Genomic DNA, 17,046 nt, shown 5'->3' with positions numbered 1-17,046 from the left:
CAGTTGATGTAGCGTCTACTTGGATTTAGGTGTGCTTTCACATGCGTTATTCCGGTTCTCTTCCCCACAGCCCCTTGAGTCAGATAGTGTTATTCCTTCACCCAGCAGAAATGTTTACATACATACCCTTTGTCATGCGGCATGCGTAGGTTCTAGAGATACAGCAATGAACCACATCTACCCAGAAAGCAAGAGTAGCAAATACACAGTTGCTCGTTGTGATAGCTGCTCTGAGGAGAGGTGTTGGATGCTGTGAGGTAATGCGAATGCTTTCTGAGACAGACCTACAAGACCTGAGGGAAGAGTAGAAATTCTTAAGGGAAATAGGGGAAGAAGAGTATTTCAGACAGAAGGAGGAGCAGGTGTGAAGTTTCTGAGGTGGGAATGAACGTGAGACTTTGAGAGAGCGGGAGTGTGCCATCACTGTAAAGATGAAGGCGCTGAAAGACTTGGAGGGGCTGAGCGACTTGCCAGAGGGTTCCACAGTAAGTGGAAGGGCCAGACCGGAGCCCAGGAGCACACAGTGCGTCCCAGGCAACTCTAGTATCCTGAGGTCAAAATAAAGTCAGTTAAATTGGATTTTTCATCAAAGCTGAGAATTCACCCAATTTCTATATAAAAATTACTAAAAATGTCTGTAACAAATTATATCATAGTCTGTTTAAATTCTTTATAATGGGTCAATGTAGAAACAAAAATGAAATTACTCATATGTGGTATTGTTGTTTCTGTTATTATTGTTTTATACTGTGGGGCCCAGCCCTCCAGTAAGATAAGAATTCTCTGGGGGCATCTGGGTGGCTCAGCATCCTACTCTTGGTTTCCGCTCAGGTCATGATCTCATGGTTCGTGGGTTTGAGCCCTGCGTCAGGCTCTAGTGTGGAGCCTGCTTGGGATTCTCTCTCTCTGTCTCACTGTCTCTGTCTCTCTCTTCCCCTCCCTCTCTCTCTCTCCTCTTCTCCCCTCCTCCCCTGGTCCTTCTCTCTCTCTCTCTCAAAATAAATAAGTAAAACTTAAAAAAACAAAAAGGTAAGAACTCTGTTCTAATACCAGAAGCCCACCACTTATAAAAGTTACATATACATGGACAAGTGACTTAAAAATCACTGAACTTGAGTCAGCATTTGCCATAAAAGGCGTGAGTGCATGTGTGTAGCAAGAGAGAAATGTGGTAACCAAACGTGATAAAATGTTACATCTAGGTTAGGGTATACAGGTGCTCATTCTATTACTTTTTCATATTTTCTGTAAGTTTTAAAATGTTCAGAATAAGAAGTTGGTATAAAAAGTCTCTGAACCTGTAATTTGCCTTTGGTTAAGAAGCAGGAAGGAGGGTCTTGTTGCCTGAGAATTTTTGAGAAAATGTGTTTGGAAGAAGCTTGAAATCTGTTCTGTACAGGTGTATTGTGATATTGTTAATTGCGTTTTCTGCTTATTTTCACTGTGATAAATGACCTTGCGGAGGGTCATTGAATGTGAAAAGAATTTTCTTGAATAGACTTTTGCTGACATCTTGAGGGCTACTTAGAGTCACTCGATGACTTTTGGAAACTGACGCACGGTTCTCTCTGTGGCTGTCTGAGTTTTTCAGTGAAACCTCCCGTGAGCAGGTATGGCAGTTGAGGCCATTTTATTGGTCCCAAAACTACCTTCTTTCTTAAGTTGCCATCTCCTGGACATTAGCATGTCTGCCTTACCACTGGGTATCATGGAAGGTGGATATGCTTTTGTGAATATTCTCCCATTACCAAGTGGCATGTATGCCCATAATACAAAGATGGGTTAATATTAAGAAATAGAAATCCCCACCACAAGCTGAAATTAAAGGAAACCGGCTTATCTTATCAGTTAATTCTGAGAGACTTGATAAAACCCAGTATAGGTTCTTGGAAGAAATTAATGAGGCAGAGTGTATGAATCAGCCGTTGCTTGCACTGAATTTTTTAAATCTTTAATGACTATTCATTGCTTCATAATGTGTTGCAAGCTCAAATTGAGGTGTGACCCATGTCTGAATTGAGTTGTGAAATCTGTCTAAGCCATAAATTTTGTATATTGTCTTGCATTTGGGAATTTCCACCAATGCTGTGTTACTGGTGTCTTTCTTTTATCAGCCCTGTTTAAGAATTAAGGATGAGGTGAGACCATAAAGTCAGAAAACAAACAACATAATTATATGACAATATAAAAATGTAATGGCTCTAATTTTCAAAAAAACATTCCAAGTGAGTATTTTCAAAGTAGCTCCTTAGGGAGGCAATGCATGTACTCATTCCTTAGAACGTGTTGGGAATTCCTTGGGAGTTGTCCTCTGCGCCACTTTACTAGTCCACCAGGAAAACCCATCTCCGTGCAGTCACAGGACAGCCTTCTTCAGTTTGCTGCCTGTATTTTTCCTTCTCTCTCCCTCTTCCACCCATCAGCATCCTGTGGAGTGCTTTCTGCCCTATCTTGACTTCACTTCTTTATATGCCCTTCTTAGGACTTTGTGTTCAAAGGTTCAGCTAACTAGGTTGAGAACTTAGAACTGGAGAAAGGAAGAAGGCAAAAGGTAGGTGTAACAGGCTGATTTCACCCAGTCAGCTCTTTTGTTTCTGTGTGTGAGCTAGATGCGTCAGCTTTGATCTCCCCCAACCTGTCTCCCCACAAAACAAACAAACAAACAAACAAAAAAAAAAATAGGTTGGGGAGGTTGGGAAATATGGAAGCAGAATTTTGAACTCAGACTAACACTAGAGTGTCATCAGGAAGTTTCCAACGTTTTAAGTTGAGGTATATTTTTTGAAACCCCAGCGTAAAACTTGCAGCTTAAATGACCCTCATCTAGGGTTAAAATTTAGTTCACTTCCAAAGTCCCTGAATTCTCCACTGTTGCATTTATTTAAAAAAAAAAATTTTTTTTTAACATTTATTCATTTTTGAGAGAAAGAGAGCGTGAGCCAGGAAGGGGTGGAGAGAGAGGGAGACACAGAATCTGAAGCAGGCCCCAGACTCTGAGCTGTCAGCACAGAGCCCGACGCGGGGCTCAAACCCACAAACCATGAGATCGTCACCAGAGCTGAAGTTGGACGCCTAACTGACACAGAGGCACCCCTCCATATGTTGCACTTAACGAAGGGAACAAAATAGGAGGAAGAGAAAAAAAAAAAAGGAAGTCGAGGCAATTAAAGACACAGAATCAAGGAGTAAAATGTGGAACAACCTCTTCTCTACCCACCGGGCATTTATGTCCTGTGATGGCAGCAGAACAGGTGTCCTCCCTCATCCTGCATAGGACTAAGATGCCAAGTTTCATCCATGTCACAGAGCTCACAATCACCCTTTTAGTTTGTCCTATCTGGAGGGTCCATGAAAGGAATCTCTACATCTCTGGTATACAGTATAAGAGAAGTACACTAAGTATACTAAGTATGCTAAGTACAGTATAAGAGAAACCCTGTATAGTAAGTCACCAATAACTATAGAGGGTTTCTCTTATACTGTACTTACGGAATCCACACATCTTTTTGCTACCTGTATTTTGTATTACAAGTTTTTACAAATTTCATTTAAGATTCTAGCCTGTGGAAACAAAGTAGCAGTAATAGTAATAGTGATGATAATAATATAAAATAATAATGATAATAATAATAAATGTAAACTCTATAAACTCCATAAAATAAAACTCTATAATAATAAATGTAAACTCTATAAACTCCATAAAATAAAACTCTATAATAATAAATGTAAACTCTATAAACTCCATAAAATAAAACTCTATAATAATAAATGTAAACTCTATAATAGCAAGGACCTTGTCTTTTTACCCTTGTGTCCCCAGCACTGGAATGATGCCTAGCACATAGGAGGTGCACGATTATAGTTATTGAATAGATGGATGGATAAATGTAATGAGTAGTAGCCAGCTTTTATGAACTATTAGTTTTGTAGGTATTCCATTAAGTACTTCAAATAAGTTATCTCATTATCTCCCAACAGTACGATTAAGTATTTTCTGCAGTATTTCATCAAATCTAACTTGGCATTGATTACAAGGCACACTTTTTATCTGTAACTGAAAAAAAAAAAAAACCCACAGAAAAATTACACAACACAGTGCTTTCCTATCACTTAGAATTTTTTTATGATAAGAGCTATTTTAGACTTAAAGATTTTTTTTGGTCATATCATTAGTGTATGTACCCAAAAAGGAAAATAAATTTGTTCAAGTAATCCTGAAACAATTTCACATTCAGAATCTGACTGTTATACACCACTTTTCAATTCTGAGTCATTGATTTTTGTGTTTTTCCACACAATATTGACTTCTGTGCCATTAAGAGTGTTGGTAATGCTCTTGATTAAAGAGTGTTATCCTGCTTTTTCTAGGATTTTCTTCCAAGCTTCTGATACCCATTCTGGAAGTATTGATGCTGGCACTTAACTCTTTGAATACCTTAGAGGTTTTTGTTTTTGGTTTTTTTTTTTTCCATTGAAACATGTCACTGCTTGTTACGCAACTTTAATCAAAGTCAGCAAGATATAATCAAAATGTTAACAGTGGTTTTCCTCGGTGGTGGTTGGATTACAAATTGTACCTGTTTTATTCTTTGTAATTGTCTTTCTTTTCCAAAATTTCTACACATATACACAGTTCAAACTTGCCTTTGCTTCACCTGTCGTTCATGGTCTCCCTTTGTCTCATCTTCTGCATCCTCCTTGTCTGGGGAGTTTGGAAGTTAAATTCATCACTCTCCCTGGTGGTGCTGCTGCTTTAGATGGAGAAAGTCCCATCAATCTGCCCCTGGTGGGACCAGGATCTCTGCTGACCTCCAGTGGCTGTAGGGTGCATGGCACTCAGCAAGAGCCATTTCATACATTATCTGTTGGAAGGTGCAGAACATTCAGACTCTTGCTAGCTAGCATTTTTAGGAAAGTACTTTGTAACTGACCTTGAACTAAGCAGCACATGTTCCCAAATACCAGAGTTATTCTTACCTGTGTGCCTTCCCATACAATTTGAACTTTCCACAATGGAAATTGGGAAGCGTTTGTTAGACCAATATGTAAATGAGTCATTAAGAATAAGAAAATTATTATAAACAGCAATATTGGAATATTAAAAACATCAGACTTGCTAAGATCAGACTAGATCTTAATTCTCACCACAAAAAAATGATAGTTACGTGAAGTGATAGAGGTGACAATCATACTACAGTATATATATTAATGTATCAGACCACCATGTTGTATGCCTTAAGCTACACAGTGTTATATATCAAGTATATTTCCATTAAAAAAGTAAAAGGAAGAAGAAGAAGAAAATATCCACCGAAGAATTCGTGTGCACAAAACAGAACTTGGATGCCCAGTGTCAGCCTGAATCCAGAGTAAGCCTGTAGGCTTTGTTTGTAATCTTTCTGTTTAGAGTTTTATTTTGTTGTGGTGTTTCATTCCTGTTGTTTTTCCCTCCATGTGGGCAGGACATGGTTTGGGAATGGAAAAAATACAGAGGCAGCAGTGGTCCTCCTCCCTGAACCAGAAGAACAGTAAGACCTTCCTGTTGAAGTCATTGCCAGGGGTAATCACAGCAGCGAGACACATTGCGGAGATAAGAGCTGAGGCACTTTTCCCATGTGGAACCCTGCTGGGCCTGAGTGAGCGAGGTGGTGGGCGGGCAGGCAGGCAGAGCATTTCAAGGAAAAGTGACCACTGAAGCAAAAATACATGCTAATTTTCTAATCAGCGAGCTGTTAACCTTCTGAAATTTATAATTCCTTTGACATGCATTTTAACATTTGATCCATCCAGTTAATTAAAAAAAACATTTATTATACCCCTTAAATCATTCTTTGTTATATTGTCAAAATGTCACATTATAATTATCTTAAAATCATTTTTGACCAAAGCTTGTAAAAATTCACCTTTATGTCTGAGATTATTGATTAATGTAATTTTAAGGTTTTTGCTCCTTAATAATTAAAAGCCACCTTATTATGCAGCATACCTGCTGCCATGATATTGTTTGAGAATTAAGCAGGCAAGTGTCTGTTCTTCCAGTAGTCTTCAAGTCTTATTCGATCTTTTTCTATCCATAACTAGAATTTTAAGGCAACCTAGAGGTTGTAATGTTGAAGTTTGTAAACAGACTCTTGGTATACCTGCCAGGTCTATTGCAGTAGTTTCCTTACTGGTCTCCCTGATTCTCCCAGATTTACTGCCAGGTGAATATTTTTACAGCCCGCTTCTACTGCTCAGTGTCTGCTTTGTACCTGTCAGGTAACACTCAGACTCCATTAGCCTAGAATTTAAGTCTGTCTGGAGTACACCTATAGCCTTATTTATTTTATTTCTGGTTTTTGCATGTTTGCTATCAGCACACTACTTGCCCATTATGCCCACTAATTTAAGAAAGTTAATGACTCCAGCAGTGCCTCTTGGCCATTTTTATACTGACCTTTAGGCCACAAATAGAAAATGGATGTTTCCAATTAGACTAGTCCCTTTCTTAATAGGTCTATGTCATAAACTTTCTGCCAAATCCTTTGGGGATTAGAAAAATTCCTTGGCTTTCTACTGGCAAATTAGGCACCAGCTAGGTGAGTTTAGCCTTATTAACACTATGTACCTAAATTGGACTTAGTGGGAATGTTTTCCCTTTGTGGAGCTTGATATTAATGAATTTAAAAACTTTTAATTATTACTTTGCCAATAGGATGGGCAAAATGTTTTCTGGTTGTTTTCATTTGTAACCTCTTGATTACAGGTGAGCATGTTTTTACATGTTTACTGTGTTTCTTTTATAAATCAACTGATACAGGGGCACCTGGGTAGCACAGTTGGTTTAGCGTCTGACTTTGGCTCAGGTCATGATCTCACAGTCTGTGAGTTCGAGCCCCACGTTGGGCTCTGTGCTGACAGCGCAGAGCCTGGAGCCTGCTTCAGATTCTGTCTCCCTCTCTCTCTGCCCCGTCCCCTGCTAACGCGCTCTCTCTCTCTCTCTCTCTCTCTCAAAAATAAACATTAAAAAAAAATGTTATAAATCAACTGATACCTTTAGCCCAGTTATCTTTCTGGTGGTCCTTTTGTTAATTTTGTTATGTATTCTGAATATTATTGTCTCTAATATATGTCACAAATCTTCCAATTTTTCTTAAAAATTCATGGTGTTCTTCATCATCTAGATGCTTTCTAGCCTACGCAGCTTCAAAATCTGCAAATGTCTTGGTTTATGTTTGATGCTGATGCAGGCCCTCTCCACAAATAGACCTTATTTCCTAAGCACCACAAGGCCATAGGGATGTTACTCTGCTTTTCTGTTCCAACCTTCAGCTTCCTGTGCCTCCCACGTGCTCAGTAAATATCCTCTGGGGGAAACTTGCTGTGTGTTTCAGGGTCCTTATCATCCACCCTTCCAGCCCAGGTGACTATGAAAAGCTTCACTGAGTTCTCTTGCTGTCTGTGCAGGCATAATCCTCGGCCCTAAATCTGCACCAATTGCAGATTTATTTTTTTTACGTAGTTTATTGTCAACTTGGCTAACATACAGTGTGAAAAGTGTGCTCTTGGTTTTTGGGGTAGATTCCCATGGTTCATCGCTTACATACAACAGCCATTGCTCATCCTAACAGGTGCCCTCCTCAATGCCCATCACCCATTTTCCCCTCTCCCCCGCATCCCCATCCACCCTCAGTTTGTTCTCTGTACTTAAGAGTCTCTTATGGTTTGCCTCTCTCCCTCTCTGTAACTATTTTTTCCCCTTCTCCTCCCTCATGGTCTTCTGTTAAATTTCTCAAGATCCAAATATGAGTGAAAACATATGATCTGTTTCCTTCTCTGCCTGACTTATTTCACTCAGCATAATAGCTTCCAGTTCCATCCACAGTGCTGCAAATGGCAGATTTAATTTCTAAGAGGAATTGCATAGTAAACGTATAGGAAAGAAAATAGCCAGTGGGTGATTTTTGCTCACTTAGGAATGGTCCCTTCCTTCCTAGAATTTTCATTCATGTAGTCTTCATTGGTTTCATGGTGTCTGATGTCTGTAAAGATGTGATTTTTAAAAAATCTGTTTTTCCCTAGTTGTCACAGCAGGAGCAGTAGATTTCTGCTACCTACTACATCCCACTTGGAAATGGAAATTCTTTAGTAGATTCCCTTTTGAATTTTCTGTGAATCCAATGAGATTGCCTGCAAATAATAACATTTTTATTTCTTTTCCAATATATGTATGCTTTCTTATTAAATGACTGAGAACTCCACTACAGTGTTCTTACAGAAGGGATAGCAGACATCTGTATTTCTTTCTTGATCTCAGCAGGACAGCTTTCAGTATTTTACTGTCAAGATGTTTGGTAGTTGTTTATTTAGATATCCTTTATCAGATTACGGAAGTTCCCTTCTGTTGTTAGTTTGCCAAAAACCTTTAAGTCTGGATGGATGTTGAATTTTATCCAATGTTTCTCTGCTTCTTTTGAGAGGCACAGTAGTCCCCCTTGTCTGTGGTTTTGCTTTCTGTGGTTTCAGTTCACGGTCAAGTATAGTTCCAAAGCTGATGAATTGTCAGAAGGTCAGTAGTAGCCTAACATTACATCACAACACCTACGTCATTCATCTCATTTCATCTCATCACATAGTCATGTTATCTCACATCACCACAAGAAGGGTAAATATAGTACAAGAAGATATTTTGAGAGAGAGAGAGAGACCACATTCATGTAACTTTTATTACAGTGTATTGTTATAATTGTTCTGTTTTATTATTGTTGTTGTTAATCTCCTTACTGTGCCTAACTCATAAATTAAACTTTATCATAGGTCTGTATGTATAGGAAAAGACCATAGTATATAAAGGGTTCGGTATTACCCATGGTTTCAGGCATCCACTGGGGGCCTCAGAACATATCCCTTGTGGATAAGGGCGTGGGGGGGGGCACTTAGTGCAATTTTCCTCTTTTATCCTGTTAATGTCATGAATTACATCAATTGATTTTCAAACATTAAACTGAAGTGCTAGACCAAATCTAGCTTGTGATGTATTATCCTTTGTACACAGTGCCAAATTTAGTTTAATATTTTCAAGTTTTGCATCTGTGTTCTTAAGACTAACATATACTTTATTTTTCTCATCATTTCCTTGTCAGATTTGGCAGAAGGATTACGCTGACCTCATAAAGTTAGTCAGGAAATGTTCACTCTTTTTGTATTTTCTGGAACATTTGTATAAACAGCATTATTGGCTGCTTAAATGTTTGGTAAAACTTGATGGTGAAGCTTTCTAGAAATGGAGTTTTCTTTGTGGGAAGGCTTTGGATTGTGGATTCAATTTACCTAATAATTTTAGGACCACTTATGTTTTCTATTTATTCTGGTGTCAGTTTGGTAAGTTGTGCTTTAATGGGAATTTTTTTAATTAAGTTTTTAATTCCAGTATAGTTAATATACAGTGTTATATTCATTTCAGGTGGACAGTAAAGTGATTGAACAACACTATACATTGCTCAGTACTCATGATGATGAGTATGCTCTTAATCTCCATCTGCTATTTCACCCATCTCCACCCGCCTTGTACCCATCGGTTTGTTCTCTGTAGTTAAGAGTCTGTTTCTTGGTTTGTCTCTCTCTCTTTTTTCCCTTTGCTTGTTGGTTTTGTTTCTTAATTTCCACGTATGAGTGAGATCTTAGCTGACTGACTTATTTCACTTGGTATTATACCCTCTGGCTCCATCTGTGTTGTTGCAAATGGCAAGATTTCATTCTTTTTTTAGTGGCTGAATAATATTCCGTTGTACATATATACCACATCTTTATCCCTTTGTCAGTGGACACCTGGGCTGATTCCATAATTTGGCTGTTGGAAATAATGCTGCAATAAACATAGGGGTGCATACATCCTTTCAAATTAGTGTTTTTGTATTCTTTGGGTAAATACCCAGTAGTGTGATTACTGGATCATAGAGTAGTTCTGTTGAAAAATTTTTGAGGAACCTCCATATTGTCTTCCACAGTGGCTGCACCAGTTTGCATTCCTGCCAACAGTGCAAGAGGGTTCCCCTTCTTCCACATCCTTGCCAGCACCTGTTGTTTCTTGTGTTGTTGATTTTAGCCATTCTGACAGGTATGGCGTGATATCTCATTGTGGTTTTGATTTGCATTTCTCTGATGGTGAGTAGTGTTGAGCAACTTTCCATGTGTCTGTTGGCCATCTGGATGTCTTTGCAGAAATAATGGAAATATTAAAACTTTATCGGGGCGCCTGGGTGGCGCAGTCGGTTAAGCGTCCGACTTCAGCCAGGTCACGATCTCGCGGTCCGTGAGTTCGAGCCCCGCGTCAGGCTCTGGGCTGATGGCTCGGAGCCTGGAGCCTGTTTCCGATTCTGTGTCTCCCTCTCTCTCTCTGCCCCTCCCCCGTTCATGCTCTGTCTCTCTCTGTCCCAAAAATAAATAAAAAACGTTGAAAAAAAAAATTAAAAAAAAAAAAAAAACAACTTTATCTAAATCTCCAAACTTATTGTCATTATGTTATTGATAATATTCTCTTAATATCCAAGTTAAATATTCCTGCTACATTCCTTAAATTAATTGTTTTCTCTCTCATTTTTTTTTCTTGATCGGTCTCTCTAGTGGTTTATCAATTTTATTAGTCTTAACAAAAACCAAATTTTGGCTTTTTTGATCTTTTCTATTGTATATTTGTTTTCCACCTCATTAATTTTTGCTTTTATCTTTCTCATTCACTTCTCTATTCCTTGTTTTTAATTTGTTCTCTTTATAAATTTTTAAGATTAATGCTTAGCTCTGTTTTTCAGCCCTTTCCCTCTAACATCCATTTTAATGTCATAAATTTACTCTGCGTATCACTTTGGCTACATGCGGCAAATTCTGATATGTATTTTCATTATCATTCAGTTTCTCTTTGTGGTTTCATCTCTGATCAATGTCTGTATAGTTTTTTAATTGTCATAAGTTGAATCATTTGAAAGTTGTTGAGAATTTTTTCGTGACTCATCATGTTGATTTTTTACATGCTGTGCACACCTGCAAAGAATTTGTATTCCACAGCCTCGGGGCAGTTTGTCCTCTATGTGCCAGTTTAGTCAAGTTTCTTGGTTGCATTGTTCAAATTCTCTTTATTTTTATTTATCAGTTGCTGAGAGAAATGTGTTAAAAATTTGATTATAGATTGATCTTTGTAGTTCTGTAAGTTTTTATTTTATATATATTTTAGGCTGTTACTTGATGTATACAAATCAGAATTGTATCTGCCTGGGGCGCCTGGGTGGGTGGCTCAGTCGGTTGAGCGTCCGACTTCAGCTCAGGTCACGATCTCGCGGTCCGTGAGTTCGAGCCCCGCGTCGGGCTCTGGGCTGATGGCTCAGAGCCTGGAGCCTGCTTCGGATTCTGTGTCTCCCTCTCTCTCTGCCCCTCCCCCGTTCATGCTCTGTCTCTCTCTGTCTCAAAAATAAATTAAAAAAAAAAAAAAAGAATTGTATCTGCCTGTGGAATTGAACTTTTTATTAATGAAGGGTCCCTCTTGGTCTGTAGCACTGGTTTTTGCCTTAATATCTGCTTATTTACTATTAGTATAGCTATACAAGATTTCTTTTGATCAGTTTTTGCACAGGATATTTTTCCTCAGCCTTTTTCTTTCAAGCTTTGAGCATCCTTATGTTTAGATGTGTATTTTATAACTAGTATATAGTTAGATTTTACTTCTGCACGTTTGTCAAAGATCACTTCTATATGTATATGTAGGTTGATTTGTGGTTTCTATTCCATTGATCTGTTTATCTTTATGCCAGTAACACACTGTCTAGATCCCTGCAGGTTTATAGTAAGTGTTGAAATCCACTGGTTTAAGCTCTCTAGTTTTGTTTATCAGGGATATTGGTAATTTTCTTACAGTGTCTTTGGTTTTAGAAAAAGGGTAATGCTGGTATCATAGAATGAATTGGGAAGTAAACCTTTCCATTCAGTTTTTGGGAAAACTTTGTGCAGAAATGGGATTATTTATTCTTTAAATATTTGGTAGTTTTGGCCAGTTCTCATCATGACTTTTTGCTGGTAGTTCCAATTCAAATTAAATATTACAGGGCTTTTACTTAATTTTCTTAGTTTTCTCTTTGCATCTTTTTTTTCTCTTATGCTGAAAATCTTGACTCTTAGTGGCATTAGCATAATTGCTCGTGTGCTTTATCTATAATGTGTGTGTTTATTTCAAAATAACAATGCTAGTATTACAATTTTTTAAAACGAATTTTATTTTACTATTAAAAACATTTCCATAGTTCCAAAATCAAAAGTATAAATCCAACGTATAGCCAGGGAAAACTAAATTCCATCTATGACCTTTTCTTGCTTTTTCTCCCATTGATGGTATTTGGTGGGGGGGGGGGGGGTGGAGGCAAAGATTATATGTACTTGCTTATATCTCATATACTCATATCTCACATACTTGCTTATATATATCTCATATACTTGTTCTTTTTGACTTAACAGTGTATCTGGGAGATTGCTCTTTAGCAATACAGAGCGATGTTTTTTGTTCCTTTATGTAAGATCCTACTACTTCATTGTATGGGTATACCATACCTTATTTAAGTAGTCCTTTATTGATGGATATTTAGGGGAAACAGTAACTTTTATTTTTTATTTTATTTAAAAATATTTTTTTTTAATGTTTATTTATGTTTGAGAAAGAGAGCGAGACCGAGTGCGAGTGGGGGAGCTCAGAGAGAGGGAGACACAGAATCCGAAGCAGGCTCCAGGCTCTGAGCTGTCAGCACAGAGCCCAATGTGGGACTCAAATTCACGGACCGTGAGATCATGACCTGAGCCAAAGTCAGACGCTCAATCGACTGAGCCACCCAGGCGCCCCGAAACAGTAGCTTTTAAAAAGACATTTTCCATATTCCAGAGCAGAGCATTGTGGCATTGGCCAGTAGACCTATTTAACCTAATTTTAACAACATTTTATATTCTCATTTCTGCATCACTGTAAGCATTCATTTTATGATATGCTAGGTTTCACCATATAGTGTGCTAGGGACTGAATGTGTTTTTTCATTAGGAAGTTAAAGTTTCTTTTTATTATTTCCCTGGGCTGGTTTTCTTGTAAGTAGGGTAACCCTAAGCCTTTGTGGCCTTTGCCTAATAACAAGCGCCTCTGTTTATCTTAAAAGACTTTCACTTGCTTGTGAAAGCACTCTTACTCTCAATTTGTAGCACCTATTTAAGTAAGTTAATTCCTTGCTCAGGTGATAGAACCCACCATTCTCATGATACCTCAAAGGTGTGTTTTCTCATTATAACCTATCAGGTTGAAAAAGGGCTGGTAGTGGTATATCCACTAGTCTTCCGTTCAAGAAGTACCAGCTTCGAATCCAAACAGATTAGTGTCTATATTAAATATGTGTATATTACGATATCTTACTACTATTTCAGATTTCTGTGATCTGGTGAATAAAATACTCTCCTTGGCCCCATATATAACCAGTCGTTCCCTTTGTTTGCTTGTATTTGTCTTTGTTCAAAGGATTTTAGTAGTAAAGCGTGATATCCTCCTTTGTAAATCCTCCATGGAGTTCACCAGAGTGTTATGTGATCTAACGTAGCCTTCTTTCTTTGAGCACCCATATTCCCTACTTAACCTCTAATACATCATTTTAACTTGCTCTGGTGGTTTATCCTAGAGAAAACAGAATACAACCTTGACTGACCAGGTATTATAAGTACTTTCCCCTCTTCCTGGGCAGTGCAAAACCTTAAAATACTTAGAGTCATTAGCCTCCTTCTCACCTCCTCTATCCCAGCTTATATGTTGCCGGTGTCGTCGTGTATTTTAGCTTGTGCCAAACCCCACAAGGCATAACTGTTACTGTTTTGTATAGTCAGTATTCATTTAGATTTTTAAAACCGCTTTATTGAGGTATAATTGACATATCGAAAACTTACATATTTAAAATGTACAAATTGGTAAGTTTGAGCCGTGTATATGCCCATGAAACGGTCAGCACATATGTATGTGCATACGCTCTAGTACACTTGTTCCTACCATAGCACCTCTTAGAAAATGAAGGGGGTCGGCACAGCCGTATTGCAGTTCTGTTGGGTTTTATAGTCACTAGAATGGGAGGCGGGGTAAGAGAATTTCCATGGTCTGTTGTGCCACCATTTTAGGATTCTCTCATTTTATGTATTTATTTTAAGTTTATTTATTTTGGGAGAGACAGAGCACACATGACTGTGAGTGGGGGAGGGGCAGAGAGAGTGGGAGAGAGAATCCCAAGCAGGTTCCACGCTGTCAGCTGGGAGCCAGATGTGGCGCTCAATCCCACAAACTGTGAGATCATGACCTCAGCTGACATCAGGAGTTGGGCACTTAACTGACTGAGCCACCCAGGTGCCCCTGCCTTCAGGCTTTCCATTAAAAACTCAGTTAATTAAAAAAAAAAAAAAAAGTCACCTGTTTTAGGCCACTTCACTGCCCTCTCAGGTCCCCTTCATTTAAAAAATTCAGTGCATCTTTTATCATTTTCACATATGTGAGTAGTATGGTATTTGAGCTTCTCTAGTGCCTAGAAGATACTGATTTCTTGTATTTGCCACCTCTTGGAAATAACAGCAGAAATACTTTTTTTTACATTCTGATTTGGTCTATATCTTAGTAATTGTGATTTCTGCAAATGAGATCAGTATACCTTTTGATGTAGATTCTTATTTTGAGACTTATAAACACTCATAATTTTAAGGATTTGTGTGTGTGTGTGTGTGTGTGTGTGTGTGTGTGTGTGTGCGCTTTTTAAAATCTCCACTGCCTAGGAATATACCCATAGGTCATAATAAAGGGACTTTTCTTTTAGTGTATACTGTTGACTTTGGGGTTTTATTGCGTTAGCTAACACAAAATTTGTGGATTTGGGATTATGAATAATTCTTCTAGCAAAGAATCTAATATTTTCAGCTTTGAAAGTAGTTTAAATTTAAATTTAGTTTTATTAAATGCTGTAAGAGATTCTCACATGTACAAAGTAAGGTGAGTAACTATTTTCAAAATCGGAATTTTGCACATTCTGATTACTTTCTGGAATCTATAATGTTTACTAACACTAAGAGTTTACTGTGTCATGCATTTGTATTATCTCATTTAATCCTTAAAACCACCCTATGTGGTAGAAATTTTTATCCTTACGTAACAGATGAGAAACTAAGGCATGGAGAGTTGATACAACTTACAAATTCACACAACCAATAAATAGCAGATTTGGGATTTAAACCAGGCAATATATGTCCAGAGCCTGGCTCTTAATCAATATAAATTTGCCATGATTAATTTTTTTCTCTAACACTGAAAAATAATTATATGAACCAAAATATTCTCACTAAATAATTTTAAGGTTTTTGACTGTTGGGCTAATGCGCTTACCCAGACCAAGTACGAAGGTGAAGTTAATTTTTTTTTTTTCCATTCTTTTAGCTGATATAGCCCAGAGATACAGGATAAGCAAATACCCAACCCTCAAATTATTTCGTAATGGGATGATGATGAAGAGAGAATACAGGGGTCAGCGATCAGTGAAAGCACTTGCAGATTACATCAGGCAACAAAAAAGCGACCCCGTTCAAGAACTTCATGACTTAGCAGAAATCACCACTCTTGATGTAAGTTGTTAACTTTTACTGGATCAAATGAACATTGCCTGTTTAGTTGATGTAAACAGATTCTTATGCAATCAAAGAATCTGAACGTTTTCTTATATTTTATTGCAGTGAATTTGACATATACATATTTAGCGAGTTGAATTTTCCTTGAATCAATTCTAGAGGGAAATGCTAATGTTTTACTGAGCCTTTGGATAAAATATATAGCATCCAGTAGAGCTGTACTAATTTAAATTAATTGAGGGCAAAGAGTAGCCTGGGTTATGAAACCTAGAAGTTAACCTCAGGTATACGGGTATATGCAACCAGAGTTTCCAGATTTTCCTTAGTGGAGACCCTCAGGCTATCTGCTCTCATTGCTTCTGTGTCGGTTCTTTGTATAACTTAGTGTCATCTAAAATAGCCTTCCCTTAATAAAAACCCTTTCCATTATATACTAAGAAGTGTTAAAAAAAAAAAAAATGAGTTGGGGCTTTAGGCTGTGAGGGTCGGGTTTGAGATTTGACTTTTACGTGCTGGTGAGCTAGGCAGTTAGTTACCCTTTCATGGATGCTTTCAGAAAACACAAGGCCCCTGCGTCAGAGACAAAGGACATTATTGCTCACATCCCAGCAAACAATGGGACCAGGTTTGCATTTGTGTCCTTTCCCTCCAAGTCCTGTGGAGGGGACAGGGAGGGTCTAGACCGGTGCCTGCACATGCTGTGGATTCTGTTGCAGGAGAACTCCTGTTTCAGAGCCAGCAGTAAGCCTGCTGCTTGTCCCCAAGGGAGACATTACCTCACACTACCGTGTTGCTTGTTACAAATGCAAGCCTGAGAAATGGCCTGGATAAAGTGTGGACAGGATCTTGCACGTGGCTGTGCCTAAATGTGTAGGAATATGACAGACCCATGAAGAAGACTCTACCAACTGTAATATGTTGTGAACCGGTGTCCTATTTTAAGAATAGTCACCCTGTTTAGGAATAGATTATCACTGATTAGTTAAAATGAACTGCTAGAAGGAAATGTTTACGATTACATTAGATGGCAGTTAACATCGTTTTCAACCTTCAGGTCATCGTCAGCAGTTTTGGACTAGGTGTTAAAATCAAAATATGCATTTATAGTCCTACTCCGTTTATACGTAATTGAACAACAGTGGGGTGAATGAAATAATATGTTTATAGCACTATATATGTTTGCAAAATAATCACTTTATTTTACAGCGCAGCAAAAGAAATATCATTGGCTATTTTGAGCAAAAGGATTCAGAAAACTATAGAGTTTTTGAAAGAGTAGCAAATATTTTGCACGACGATTGTGCCTTTCTTTCTGCATTTGGGTAAGTATCTTAATGGAGAGTGTGTCAGTGGGTCAGCTTGGCTGCCATGTTGGATTCTTGTTGTGTGTGGTCATTTTCTGAA

At 38.1% G+C, this 17,046-nt stretch overlaps 1 protein-coding gene across 3 annotated transcripts in view; it reads left to right on the top strand.

The window, feature by feature from the left end:
* ERP44 (endoplasmic reticulum protein 44) overlaps positions 1-17,046 on the top strand; it is a 94,031-nt gene that overhangs the window by 48,178 nt on the left and 28,807 nt on the right. For all 3 annotated transcript variants that reach the window (XM_007089278.3, XM_042964754.1, XM_042964755.1), the window contains 2 exons: positions 15,455-15,639; positions 16,849-16,964. In XM_007089278.3, coding sequence (XP_007089340.2) covers positions 15,455-15,639; positions 16,849-16,964 — 301 coding nt within the window. The remainder of the gene's footprint in view (positions 1-15,454; positions 15,640-16,848; positions 16,965-17,046) is intronic.

This window comes from Panthera tigris, chromosome D4, assembly GCF_018350195.1.
Source record: "Panthera tigris isolate Pti1 chromosome D4, P.tigris_Pti1_mat1.1, whole genome shotgun sequence".
NCBI classification, from domain to species: domain Eukaryota; kingdom Metazoa; phylum Chordata; class Mammalia; order Carnivora; family Felidae; genus Panthera; species Panthera tigris.
Note: the sequence above shows the minus strand (reverse complement) of the source record. Positions and strands in the feature narration are given on the sequence as shown.